Source organism: Cryptomeria japonica, chromosome 3 (genome assembly GCF_030272615.1).
Source record: "Cryptomeria japonica chromosome 3, Sugi_1.0, whole genome shotgun sequence".
NCBI classification, from domain to species: Eukaryota; Viridiplantae; Streptophyta; class Pinopsida; order Cupressales; family Cupressaceae; genus Cryptomeria; species Cryptomeria japonica.
The window spans coordinates 78788109-78803468 of record NC_081407.1 but is presented as its reverse complement, the minus strand read 5'-3'; the positions used below and the strand labels follow the sequence as shown (position 1 = coordinate 78803468).

Here is a 15360-nt window from a genome sequence, read left to right as displayed (position 1 = left end):
AAGTGTGTGATCCTTCAACTTGTCTTAAACAATCTCTAGAAAATAAAATTTCCACTTTCAAGCTTATATGATCAGTATTGATCTTCCCCAAAAATGAAACATCTAAAAGGTCCTCATTGTGCCACATGCTTGTAACCAAAGTTTCCTCCAAGGTCAAACCCACTTAGCTTGCAACCCCATTTCCAAGCTAATTAAGTGCGCTTGAGTTGGAGTAGTACTAGGATGGGTGATCTCCTAGGAAAGCCCAATGCTTCACCTCTTTGATCATCACCTAGATGCAATGAATGTTAAGTAGACCATTCATTCTCATGAGAGATGGGTTCTTATGAACCACTACTCATTAAGCATGGGTCAATGAGTTTGACTTGAAAACTACATAGTTGATTCCTGATAGCAATATCATAATTTGATTTGTTGTGGAAAATATCTCCTACTTATCAACATGTGACATTTTGATGAACCACTCTACTTTATGTAATTACATCGATGTTCTCTTTGACTTTACAAAAAAGAAATCATCTTTAACTTATTCCATACAACATCATTGTTACAACTAATGTTCTTTACAATAATATTATAGATACGTAAGCTTCCAAACATAAAAACCAAAATTATGCAAAAAAATACATAACGAATATATCAAATCAAAACAAAATGAATGCAAATTCTTATAGATAATATAAAATTACACAACCCCTAAAATACTCTTAATAATTGACTCATAAAAAAATGCTAACCCTCTTGCAAAGGACCTCTATGTTAATGAATTCGTTTATAAGTAACTACGCTACATTATCATGAGCCTTAATGAAACATCTTCGTTTGAGAGCCAAAGACTCCGGGTATCCATTCCACCAAATTCATGGAAAACATGATCGTGGCCTCATCTCTTATGATCCCAACCTCATCCCTTATGATATTGAAACCTTACACTCAAAAATACTTGATCCCTAATAAACTGTATCTACATCTTACCAATAAACAATATTGACAAATGCTTGCCAGAAGCCACATTTTGAAGGCATTACAACTAATTTCCGAACTTCATCTTAATCCAGTAACTATTTTGACGAAAATGTCCAAGCCATATTCGCTGCAGTGTACCAAGGCCATTGTAAGATATACCCAAGGGGGGTTCAGCTATGAAGCTCTCAAACTATTCCGTCAAATGCAATCTGCATGCCTGAAGCCAAACCATGTCGCATTTACCAGTGTTCTCATCGCTTGCGCAAAGCTTGGACTACTCCTCCATGGCCAGTCTATGCAGGCTCTTGTCTTAAAAAGCCAAATAAAATCAGATGTATCTGTATATAACGCCCTCATTACAATGTATTGTAAATGCCAAAGACTTAATGATGCGGCGAGAGTATTTGAGAGAATACCCAACAGAGATTTGGTATCATGGAACGCTATAATTGCAGCATATGTTCAGAGTGGACAATCTACAGAGGCTATAAACCATTATTCTCACCTGCAGCATGAAGGCCTTAAGCCGGATTCCAAAACCTTCACAAGCGTGCTTAGTTCGTTGGCTGTGCCAGAAGCTATTGAACAAGGAAAACAGGTCCATACTCACATCATTAAAGCTTTTCTTTTTCAATTAGATGTTCCTATTGCAAATGCCCTTGTGACTATGTATTGTAAATGCGGCGATTTAAAGATTGCACGCAAAGTGTTTGACAAAATGCCTCAGCGAAATGTTGTTTCGTGGACTGCTATTATTGCAGGATATGCTCAAAATGAACTTGGATATGAGGCCTTGAGCCTGTTTTCTCAATTGCAAAGCGTTGGCATTGCGCCCAATGCTCTGACCTTTGCTAGTGTTCTGAAGGGATGTGGGAATACCAAGGTTTTGGGACCGGGGAAGCAAATCCAAGCGCTTGTGCTCAAATCGGGACTTCTGGAATCCAATATGTATATTAGTAGTGCTCTTGTTGATATGTATGCAAAGTGTGGAAGCATGGATGATGCAGAGAAAGCCTTCAGAAGGTTGCCCAGGCATGATGCAGTATCATGGACTGCGATGATTGGAGGATATGTGCAAAATGGCTTTGGGGTAGAAGCTCTGGAGCTTTTTTGCACTATGAGAAAGGTGGATATTGATCCAGACGAATTCACCTTTTCCAGCATTCTTACAGCATGTGCGAGTTTGTCTTTAGAAGTAGGCAAGCAAGTCCATGCTCATGTGAAGAAAATTGGCCAAGAGTTGGATGTCACGGTGGGGAACGCCCTTGTTACCATGTATTCGAAATGTGGAAGCATTGACAATGCACAAGAAATTTTCGAAAGAATGGTTCAGAGAAATTTAACTTCATGGAATTCAATGATTCTAGCATGTGCACAGCATGGACAATGCAAAGGTGCAATTAAACTTTTTGAACAAATTCAAACATCACAAGTGAAGGCAGACGGTATAACTTTTCTTGGAGTTCTTCATGCTTGCTGCCATAAGGGCTTCGTAGCAGAAGGTCGTCACTATTTTCATTTGATGAGTAGGGATCGTGGTATCATACCAAGAGAAGAGCATTATGCTTGCATGGTTGACCTCCTTGGACGTGCTGGACAGTTAATTGAGGCCGAAGATTTTATCAATTCCATGCCATTCAAACCTGGTATTATGGTGTGGCAGACACTGCTTGGTGCTTGTACAAGCTGTGGTAATATGGAGTTAGGAATTCGTACTGCTGAGCATTTGCTTAGTTTGGATCCACAAGATTCTGCAACATATGTGCTTCTGTCCAACATTTATGCAGCAGCTGGCAGATGGGATGATAGAGCAAGAGTAAGAAAGCTGATGAAAGACAGAGGAGTCAGAAAGGAAGTTGGATGTAGTTGGATTGAAGTCAATAGCAAGGTGCACGCTTTTGTTCTTGATAGTAGATTACATCCACAAATGAAGGGAATCTGTGAATGATTGGAAGAACTAGCCAAGTGGATGGTAAAGGTTGGGCATGTTGCTAATGCCAATTTTACGCTATTTAATGTGCATAAGAAGAAGCACTGTTTTAAAGAAGCCAGTACCAACTCTGGGACATGATTAGCATAAGTTCGTGGAATCTCTCTAAAAACTCATTGGAACCTAGGATTGTGCAGGGAACATTGCACTCTGGCCAAGTTCATCACTTCAATGGTATGGTAAAATATTTAAGTGATGTGAATCACTTTCAATATTCAATAAATCGTCTGTTTTCATGTGAATATGACTGATAATAGGACGGAAAGAAAGTTGTAATGTCTGAGTAAATTCGTTGGTAATCTTCTTGTTGAGCAACTATCACAACCAGGACTGGATTTCAATGAATGGCCTTCTTTATAAAGTTTATGTTTGGTGGCTTCAGTTTTCACGTCATTTTTCATCAATGTTTTCCTTTATAGATCTGAACTACAACTCTATTCTTTTGCAAAAAAGAATAATCACCAAACTTTCATGGCAACTGGAAGACAGGATGGCAGAGCAAGAATGAGAAAGCTGATGAGAAGCAGGATAGGTTGTAATTGGATTCATTCCATAAAATGGGTGCATGCTTTTGTTGTGGGTGGCAGATTGCATTTTCAAATAAAGAGAAATCCTGGTGGGTTGGATGAGCTGTCTGAGTGAAAAGGCGACATTTTGAAAATGCAAACTTTTACTATATGACATGGAGCATGAGCTGAAGGAACATTCTTAATGCTGCCACTGGAATAAGGCATCAGCATCTTTTGAATATCTGTATTAAAACTTTCATGGAATCTCTCTAAATGGCATGGTAGAAAAATTGTGATGTCCCTCACTTCCAACACTTGATAGAGGGGCTGTATTTTTGTGAATATCAGTGATGGTAGGAAAGAAAGAGAGATATAATTCCTAGTAAAGTTGTTGACAATCTCCTCGTGTAGCATCCATCAGAACAAGTTTTAGAATTTGACGTGTGCCCTTAAATTTCAATCTTATTTTTGGTGACAAGGTCAATTTTTACGTTTCCTTCTAGCAATGTTTTACGTGATAGATTTCTTTTAGAGGTATTTTATGTATCCTTATATGCAGAGAAATAACATTTTTAGTGAAAAAAAGGTTAGATTGCCTTGTGAAAGGAGAGAACTGTAGTACTAAATCTATGAGAAAATAGATGTTATTGCACGTTTAGAAGAAAAGCATTTGAACAGGAAAGACAAAAGATATTTGATATATGGATAATCTATAATTTAGAGTCATAGATATAAGTTGTATCTTATCAGGTTCAATAGTTTGTAAGCTTGTTAAGGATTCATTAGATATTTCAAACTGGACATGCATTGTTTTAGACATAGCATACATTGGACATGGATATTGCCCTTGAAATGAATGGCTAAAATTTAATGAGCAACTATTACATTAAATTTCTCATTCTATTTCCCTCTCAAATTTAATGAGCAACTACTACATTAATTTCTCATTCTATTTCCCTCTCAAATTTTAAATATTAAAATCATCTTTCCATATAGGTGAGATATTTTGAATTTTACTCTAATCTGTCACACTTTGCACTTTTAGTGAACTAGTTAACCTAGTCACACTTTTTAATGTTTACAAACTTGTAAACTCTGACAATAAATCCTTTGCTTTTCAGCACTCTTCTTCCTTTTTGACTTCCTCTTTATTTTCTCTTTCTTATCACACCTTTATCATTTTTGTGAATTTTATTGATATTTCATAGAGTTTTTGAACCCACATGTTGAACCCCATGAATTATTTCTTCTCTTGTCACACTTCCTCTATCACACTTTTCTCAGATTAACTTGTAATCTTAGCAACAAACCAAACATGCCAACCTTAAACTTATTCCTCTTCAACTTTTCAAGGTCTATGAGATAGACTTCAATAAAAAAAAATTCTCTAAACATAAGAAATGATTTTTTAATTCACAAACATATAATTTTTTTAAAAAGGAAACATTACTATTGGTAGTGAAGACCAGTAATAGAGCCAAGTTAGTTTATCACTTTGAGTCTATGGTATAGAAATAGACCTTTAGGCTAACTAGTAGAGTAGTATCTAAACAAGATAAATGCATATAATAGCATTGCATTATACATCTGAAAGGATATAGAAAATGGATGAATTAATGAATTAGTATGAAATGAGATAGGTGATATATGGTAGATGATAGATTGAGATCCAAATTTTTTGATGTATTCAAGGATCGATAGTATAATACAATGATGTTGTTACTAGTCTTAATCTTTGTGAACATTATGATGAGTTCATGGGTTATTGAGGTATGAGTATATGTTATTTGGTTGATTTTTCTATTCACTGATTTCCTTTACTATATCATATGGGATAGAAAGACTACATTAAGATCTATTTGGGGTACAAATCTTTGTGTTGTTGTTTACCCTTCAATCTTGCTAACAATTACACTCTAATTAGATAGCCACCCACAACCCATGATGAGATCACATTATAAAAGTAAGAAAATAGTGTTAGTTTTAAATCGAGCAGAGAAAACACATAATAATGAGCACAAAACAATAGAAAGCAAATTAAGGCAAACACAAATAACACATGACACAATATTTACGTGGTTCACCATAAACATGGCTACATCCACTTCCAAGCAAGGAATAACATCTATTAACCAATTTTCGATTACATGGCTTGTACTCATCTATTTATAAAATTATATCTATCAAGTGAAATTACCGTTAGACTTCATATTCCTAGCAAATAGCACATGAAATTTTCTTTTAAACTTCTTAGACAAAACTTAAACATCAAAATAAAAATAAGAAAATCCAAAATTAAAATTAACCAACACCTATTTCAAAACTAACAACGCTGGTTTATGAGGTGTTTGGAGTCAATTAATGCCTACCTATTACACTCCATAGGGAAATGCTAGAAGACTTATGCTAGACAAGTAATCTTCCTACCAAAGAGTAATGGCATCTAAAATGCATTAGAATGGATTTCAATTATCTCAATCTAGGATGCAAGTTAAATCTTTTAAACTAAGGCTAACTCCCTTAATAGTTGGAAACAATAATAAACAATGCAAGGTATTGAGCACCAACTTAATTTAGCCATAAAATGACAAAAACACAAGAACAACACATACCACAAAGGATAGAAATTATGCTGGTGTGGTCTATCTATATGCACCCGTACACGCTTAGAGAATGTTTGACATGTGTGAACCTATAAAGCATTGCAAATAATTAGTAGCATTTACAATTATCATAATCAAATGAAATTAATTAAACCTAATAGATTTACCAATTTTCTATCATGTAATTAAAAATACATTAAATAATACTAAACCTAATCAACTTCAACTTAAAAAATTTGCTACAACTCTCATACTAAATTGATACAACAAGAATCTCATTTATAAAACTTAAACATAATCATAATGAAATTTAAAAAATAAAATTATGAGAACTAAATTAATCTAATTAAGTATAAAAAATCATTTTCCTTACATACCCCCCCCAAAATTAAGTAATCTAAATTAATTTATATTATTTTTTGGTTAAATCAATTTATATTATTAGTACTTACCAAAGGCAATACTATTGTATTCACTTAAGTCCAATTAATTGATTTTTGTACCAATGAAAAATGATTATTATTTTTGTTTTCAAAATATTTGTTTTTCCTAAGTTGAGATTTATATTTTAAACTAAAAATTATTTATCTACAATATGATTGGGTGAAAAAAATTGGTGTTATAGGAGAAAAATTATACGAATGATAGATTTTTTAAGTTTTTCTTAGATTTCTTTATATTTATAAAACAAATGCCTATTTTAAATAACTTTCTTCATTTTTTTTGGTAATAAAATCAATTAGCTATTTCATAGGGATTTGATTCACACTATTTAAATAAAATAAAATAAAAATTTAAATAAATAATTAAATTATTTCATTACAAGCATTACATAATAGATATTTCTATTAATAAACAAACCCAAGTATGTATCTTTTATAATTAAAATTTTTAATAATTTTTTTTTAATCATTCTATTTTCTACTAATGCTTTGTGAAAATCTTGATTTTCTTTTTGATCATTTTAACATATACAATATAATTTTATAATATTTGATAAAAAATTTAAATATTTTTCATTTTACTTATTAAAAGATACCTATTTTCACTTTATGTTTATATTATATAATTTTATAATTATTAATACTTATTTTCTTAAGATCAATTTATTTTTTTAGACTGCAGGACTCGGGTATAGAACCCTCTATAAACTATAGTGCACCGAGTAAACTTTTTAACATGATCTGTGATGCTGGTGTGACACATCTTTCGGTACCACGTGGGCTGCGGGGAGACTAGACCTCATGACCTAGTGCTTCACCATTGGAAGCTCTCGCCATTATTAAGTAATTAATATTACATAAATATAATTAAAATAATATATATTCTTAAATTAATAAATAATAATTAAGTTTAAGATTCATTTTATTATTATAATTATAGTTATATAGATTTTATAATTACATTAGGATCATATTCTTAAGAAAAAAATATATTTTCACTATAATATTTATTATATTATAATTATTAATATTATTTAATTAAAGTGAGAATTTTAGTTAATATTACTAAAATATAATCAAAGGGTAAGTGCACAAAGATGGTGTGCAGAAAAGTGGACACACACCTAAAAAAACTTGTAAAAACAGGGACCGCGACTGCGGTACTAAAAATTTAAATCACCTCGTACACGCTAAGGTTCGTTGTCCCTGACTCTAAAGGGACAAAAGTGCATACGGGGTTCTTTTACAAAAATGGCCGCGTATGCGCTTCTTAAGGACTTAGAACCTCGTACGCGCTGCTTTAGGATTTAGCACCGCGTACGCGGTTTTAAGTCCTAAAACAGCACATACATGGTTCTAAGTCTTAAAACAACACATATGCAATACCTGTCAATATTTTTTTTTGACAGACTGTGTTATACTTTTCACGCAGCCGTGAGTTGAAAATTGGGGTTTTTTCTTGCTAAATCGCGCACAGACTCGCTCTTTTCTCACCCAAATGCCATGGATCAAGGTTGGTTTTGCTTGATTTTTGTTTTTCTTTCGCATTTGTTCAATTTTTTTTACATTTTGAATTTAAATCTGTTTATTTTGATTAGGTTTTTATTTTTTTGTTACACAAACCTGATTCTAAAAATCCACAACAAGAACAACAAGATGCACCTCCTAAAAACCCCGAACAAAACCCACATAATACACCTCCAGCTCCTCCTTTTGACCGTACACCTGATACACAGAAGCAATTGCTTAATCAGTTAGAGAAAAACACAACTAAAATAAATAGACTGATTAATAAATGGAAAACATCTGAGCTTGAGCATCATAAATCCCTCTCCACTAGCCTAAAAACTTTATCTAGTGGTGCCACTGCAGTTTCCACACAAATGACAAAATGGGGAAACTGTAGGGATATGTGTCATCAATTTTATGCTAGTGGGTTATCATATGAGGGGGTGAAAAACAAAAACATTAGTAAACATCAAATATGTGCCCTTTTTGTTGATCCTAAAACTGGTTAGTCGTTACCTCTTACTACAAAGAGGTTTCCCATACATTGGTGTACCAATGTGTAGATGAATGGTCTTTGACGAACCACCTTGTAATAATTTTGAGGTGTCATTGCATTTTTTGAGGAAAGTATACTATGAGTTTGTCCTCAATGTGTTGCCTAATTATTTTGACATGAGAGAGTTCCATGGTAGAGGTGGCGACTCTGCCCAAGATAGACCTGGAGCCCATAGGCGAGTAGCCCAGGAGAGTCGTTGCCCACAAGCATCCAAACCCAAGGTGCATTTGACTATCCCAGTGCACCTGAAAGACTCGATGGAGCTATAGACTCTTCAGGCGGCCACAACATTGACTGATGCGATCATCCAGCATGGGACATAGTTAGCACACCCTCTTGTACCAGATGATGAGTCATTAGTTGTTGCATGTGGCGCTAGTGAGCCCATTTAGCATGTGTGTGCCACTTGCTCAGTGATATGCACAGGGATGGATGACGAGGCCACTGCAGATGGATCCACATCCCATTTGTGCATTATTTGTGGGAGTAGATGTCAGACCCGCACGATTGAGGATGTGGCACTGACAGATGAATTGATGGACATATTGTTTGGTAGTCAGCCACAGACACAGGTGTGTTGATTTGAATTCATAGCATTTTATTTATCAATCACTTAAAATTTGTAATTGTAAATGAAATTTCATTTATAGATCAATTTAAATTGATACAAATAATATGCATTTTAGGATGCAACAATGGTATCTTATATTCCTCCCACAGTTATTGCAGCGACAACTTCGACATCTGAGGTACAAATTTTGTAACATGTTAAAATAGAATAGTACACTTTGAATTCAAAAAAATTACAGATATACTAACTCTCTTTAATGCTTGACAATTTTTTGTTTGTAGGTGTTGTCAGAGGACCAAATGTCCCAGATTGATGATGTCACGCTCTTTTCATTTTAGATTTGTTAAATTATGTTTAATATCGTCTGTACTAATATCTCACATTAATTTATTTTTTTAGGGTACCCCCCCCCTCGTCCTTAGCAAATGAAATACTCGAGGATGCCAAAACGTGGGAAGAAGGTAATTGAACACATTTTTAGTTGTACAATTGTTTGAAAAGGTTGAAATTGTCTTAGTTGGGATTTGTAGATTGATTAGTGGTTTTTGTCTATTTTATATGTACATCACCCATTGAGCTATGTAGATATGTTGAATGCACTTGATACGCCCAAGGATCGAGTGAGGGCGGAGGTATGTATCTCTACTTTATTTTCTTGATTTGATGATTATACACACGTGTACACACGAACTTGTGATAAATTATAATCTTATCATTTTTCATACAGGAAATATCCATAGCTGCTTCATCAATGGCGAGCCCTCCTCCGTGTACTGGAGAAGAATCTCAGGTTCCGGTACACTTTTGTTTGATATACTACATTAATTGTTTTTAACCTACAATACTTATCATTATATTAATTGTATTTAATCTTGATCATTTTTTGTATAGGTAATAGCGACAACTGCTCCATTGACAACGAGCCCTCCTTAGTCTATTGGAGAAGCATCTTAGGCTTCGGTATAATTTTGTTCTCTATATCATAGATTTTTAGTGTTTTTTGATGTATATATGTTAGTAAATTGTATTAATTGTATTTAATCGATGATAACCCCCTTCCCGGTTCGGCCATAACTTGGAGCCTTTGAAGAAGGTATTCAAGAGAACTCCTAAGGCTGACAAGGAGAAGACAGTAGATCCTAGATCAGTAGATGAGGTAATCTACATTTCTATTGCAAAGAAATTATAGTTAAATGCATAGTTATGTTGATAATTGTGAACTATTTTCTACAAAAGGATTCTAACCTAGTTTTTGAGTTGTGGTTTTGCAACCATCTACAGAGCTGTGTACTACATCGAAGAGGCTCAATTTTGATGATCCACCACATGTATAGGATCATATAGTGTTAGTTGTGGTCATTGAATGACCAATACATGTAGATATATTTTACATTTTTATTGTATATCGATTTGGACATGGCATATGCCACATTTTTGTATTGCTTGTATTTGTATATGGTGAAAAGTGGAAACAACAATATTGAAAGACTAAATAGATTCAACCACAAAACCCTAGCCTAACAACAACAAAGATCCACCATAACATATGAAGATTACCTAAGACAATGTAAATCACATGAAATCACAAAGATTATACCATCACTTGTCCAATAGGGTTTGGGTCTCCATTCTTCCTATCTCCATTGATCTTGCTTGATATATTTGCTCTAAGATTTTATGTGTGCACAAGAGCTCAACAAATAACGGAAATGTGGTTGCAAGTAGGCTTGATCGCATATGAAAGTTTGAAAGCATAGTTGGGGGTTGATAATGAAGGAAGCATCTCCTTATATAGAAGACACTATAAGAAATGAAGGGATAAGATTGAGAGGTGTAAAAGATAAATAGTCGGCTATGATTAGAGGGTAGGTAGAAGAAATAAGAAAATAATAAGAGGGTAGGTAGTGTAGGAATTAAGAGATGAATGACACGTCTCATAGGTAGAAAATGTTAATGAATTAATTAAATAAATTAAAATTTAATTAATTAATAGAAGAAATGGGATCAATTAAATAAATAAAAGTATTTATTTAATTTAGGAAAAGGGGAATTTAAATAAATAAATGTATTTATTTAAATGAGAAATAAGGCTAGAAGAGGGTAAATGAATTAATTAAATAAATAAAGATTTATTCAATTAATAGAAGAATTAGGCTAAAATAATTAAATAAATAAAGATATTTATTTAATTAGACAGGACAATTTTTAGGTGTCTACATTTTGCCCCTCTTTGAAACAATGCAACTTGTCACGTTGTTTCAAAGAAGATAATATGAACTGATACAAAGTTGCCCCAAGATGGGAATGATATGCCCCCTCGAGAGATTGGATGAAAATGTCTGAAAAGATCGCAAACAATCTCTCAATAAGAAAGAAAGGCTAGAATGGACTACCCGGATAGGATAGAGTGATAGAGTCACAGGATAAAGAAGACTGACTCGAGAGACTAGGGCTAGGGCTAGGGGGTAGTCTATAAGATAGACCACGAGGGGAAAACATCCTCATTGTCATCCACACATCCAAGAGATCAGAGTGCAGAGAGAGCATAGAGCAGCAACAGTCAACAACGATGGCATTGGTTCACAGATTCGACCACGTTCATCGATTTCAGAGGCCAGCAGATGCCAAAGAGACGGTAAGTACCACAAAACCTCCTTGCACTTTGTTGCATTAAATGTTGTCATAAATGCATTTTAGGTAGCGCAATAAATGCATTTTAGGTATCTCAAGCGGGGGCAAAAAATGTTGAGGCGCATCTGTGTTGGTGCCAGGCGCATCTGGATTGGCTAGGCATGTCTGTGTTTGTGCCAGGCACGTCTATGAATGTAGCAACGTCTATGTCAGATGCGAGCCCATCTAGGTAGATCAGAGGCACACTTGTGTGATGCAGACACGTCTATGCAGAGCAAACGTGTATATCCAGTATGTAAGCGCGCTTATGTCATGAAGGCGCGTTTATGTCTTCAAGGCCAAATCGACAGTTCTGTGATAAACATACGCTGTCGATTGGATAAGCTATTGAGAGGATACACTCAAGAAGGTCCTCTAGGGAAGACTAGAATAGCAGATAGGGCTAGGATTGACAATTTTGTAATAGAACATACGTTGCCAATCGGGAAACTACACAAGAGGATACACTCAAGCAGAGGCCCTAGGATAGGATAAATCAGGGCACTTTGTGATGAACAGGGGGTACCAAAACATAGTACTTTGTGATGAACAAGGAGTACTAATAAAAGTAGCACTTTGTGATGAATAGGGAGTGCAAAAACATGGTACTTTGTGATGAACATGGAGTACCACTAGGACAGGAAGCAACACTTTGTGATGAATAAGGAGTATTGCTAGGATAGAGTGCCATGAGCACTTATGATAAGAAGCAACACTTTGTGATGAACAAGGAATGCCACTTTAACTGACACAGTTGATTTGCTTGACTGCAGGAGGACCTACCTATGTTGGAGTCATGAGAGAGATTCTCGTCGACTCAGAGTTTGCGAGCAGCGTTGACAGTCGAGGAGAGAGCCACAGTTCAAGCTATGGGCCTGCGACATATTTTGTATGTGCCTGAGTTTCGGCCGAACATGGGATTGCTGACTGTGCTGGCTGAGAGATGGAACTCAGAGACTTGTACTTTTCATTTGGCTATGGGTGAGATGATAGTCACCTTGGAGGATGTATATAGGATATTGCGAATACTGATCGATGGGGAGTTAGTTCCTTACGATCGAGACAGATATAGGGATGCACTGATACGAGTGTTCTAGGATCCGGAATTAGAGATGAGGGGTGGACACGTGGCTTGGGATACCATGACACGGACGGGATTAGCACTACCAAAAGTGTTGGCAAGAGTTATCAGTGGGTTCCTCTATCCGGATAGGGCGACACGAGGATTGGCTATGGGATGGGGGAGTACATTGGAGACATTGGTGATAGAGCACACCAGGTTTGCATGGGGACTGTGTCTGCTGGCACACTTGTACTATGGGTTACATCAGTTTGTATACCATGGATCAGCAGGATTGGCCTGCAGAGTTACATTGTTGCAGGTGTGGGCATATGAGTATCTGTCGATGACACGACTGATTCACTTAAGAGACAGGGGCCATGGGTGCAGTTTTGTGCATTTGTATGATATGATTACATCTCAGCCACGGATTGGGAGATTAGAGTACTAGCACAGGGTCATTGATGAGCTCGACATTGTAGTATGGAGGTCATACCAAGAGTCTGAGGAGTGGGAGGATGATGCAGTGGAGCTGCCATATGTGTTTAGGAGCAAATATCTGATTGGGCGAATGCCATATGTTCTTGAGAGATAGTTGGCGGATAGGGTGGGCAGGCAGTTTGGCAGGATACATTGGATGCCACGGGGTTTCGGGATGTATGCGCGGACAGTGAGAGATCAGGAGCACTTTGGGCCATTATTGTCTTATGATTAGGTAGTGATGCAATGAATAGAGATGATTCCATTGCCTTGGGATATGTGGCCAGACATAGAGGATGCAAGGATGGATGCAGAGTATACTGCATATTGGGCAGAGCATCCGTTTCCATGGCTGATGGATCTAGGGGAGCCGATAGATGGAGATGGAAGAGGTGATGGAGATGATGATGGAGATGGCGGGGGTAGAGGCCGATGGAGGAGGCAGGGTGCAGTAGGAGAGAGGAGAGTGGCTCCGAGGAGAGAGGGTGGAGAGGAGAGGCAGGTTTACATAGTGAGGGGCAGAGGTGGATTGCCTTTATAGGTGCTAGCAGCATAGGTTCCCGGATAGGTATAGGTACAGGTACAGGGACAGGGACAGGGGCAGCCACAGGAGAAACCACAGGTCCAGGGACAGGGTGAGGGGGGAGAGGAGGAGGATGAGTTACTAGCTTTGAAGGAGATCTGCCAGGGACAAGAAAATGAGATCTAGGATCTAGAGCGGAAGACAGTGAGGCTTAGGAGACAACTGAGGGATATTGAGCAGGAGAGGGATCAGGCTATCCAATGTTGTATAGAGGCTGAGACAACACTAAGGATAGGGAGGCAGGCAATAGAGGACATAGGAGCTGGATACACCTATGTTCTATGGGCTGGGGAGGAGATAGGCTACTAGAGAGACCTATACTATGGAGCGGTGCCACCAGAGCAGTGGGCTAGGAGCTTTCATAGACCATCGCGGACTGCGATGACCACTGGAGGGAGAGATAGGAGATAGGTGTCTAGCAGTGGGGTCATGGGTCCTCCACCACCACCAGATAGAGGGGACAAGAGAGATGATCCTAGGACAGGTCCTTCCAAGGCTTAGACTCCATCGAGACTAGCCGGCTCCGAGGGAGGGAGTTCATCATAGCCTTAGAGGGCTCCCTATGTATCAATTTTTGTACCATTTTGTATGATGAAACCTTCGAGTGATTGTAGCAATATGATTTTTGACATCATTGTATCATGACACTTATGATTATATATATATAAGAGATTCATCCTTACAACAACTATATGCATGTTTACCTATGTGATGCTTATGATATGGATGCAAATATGTACATGATGAAATGCAATATTTTTGTTCTTTTATGTTTTATATGTTATGCATATGCAATTGTGGATGTATGAAATGCAAATGAATATGATAATGCAAAGAACTATTTACATGATGAGAATGTAAAATGTGCTAACATGTGTTGTGTGCAAGATGTGATGCAATTGTGATATCTATATGTATGTATGAAATGCTAACATGTGATAATGCAGGTGCAAACTATATGAAATGCAAATATTTTTGGTGTGTCATTATACTCAGTCATGTGATTACAGGCTACATGGACTCGAGAAGGACGATGGAGGTCAATCAAGAAAGGGGGGTGGAAGATAGAAGATATGAAAGTGAAAGAGCTTCTTGTGCATTATCATCATTGAGCTTTATTATGGAAAAATAGGTTATGACAATCAATGCATATGTTTGAACCAGAAAGTCATTGTACCCGTTTGCATGGAGATCAGACAGTCACAAACAAGGAATGCCCCAGTTCATACTAGACTCACAATGTCCTCATATCCTTGGACAAGTCATAGCATTACTAAGAGACAATCCACAGGCAACAAAGAAAATGGGTGACGATACCCCATCCTCGCTTTTCTAGTCAAAGACATCCTGGAGATAAAATCTCTAGTCAGAGACATCCTAGAAAAGCTAAAAGAAATGTCACCAAAAAGATAAAAATCAA

General features: G+C 36.5%; 1 protein-coding gene across 1 annotated transcript; it reads left to right on the top strand.

Moving 5' to 3' along the window:
- The first annotated feature begins 956 nt into the window (after positions 1-956).
- LOC131874567 (pentatricopeptide repeat-containing protein At2g33680-like) lies at positions 957-4087 on the top strand. The gene is made up of 2 exons (XM_059218069.1): positions 957-1564; positions 1728-4087. Exon 2 carries the CDS (start codon positions 1913-1915, stop codon positions 2912-2914), a length of 1002 nt encoding a protein of 333 aa, XP_059074052.1. The 5' UTR covers positions 957-1564; positions 1728-1912; the 3' UTR covers positions 2915-4087.
- Positions 4088-15360: the final 11273 nt, after the last annotated feature.

Bases quoted from the DNA above. Each gene is read 5' to 3' on its own strand.
- LOC131874567 (XM_059218069.1), top strand. From the start codon at position 1,913: ATGTATATTAGTAGTGCTCTTGTTGATATGTATGCAAAGTGTGGAAGC.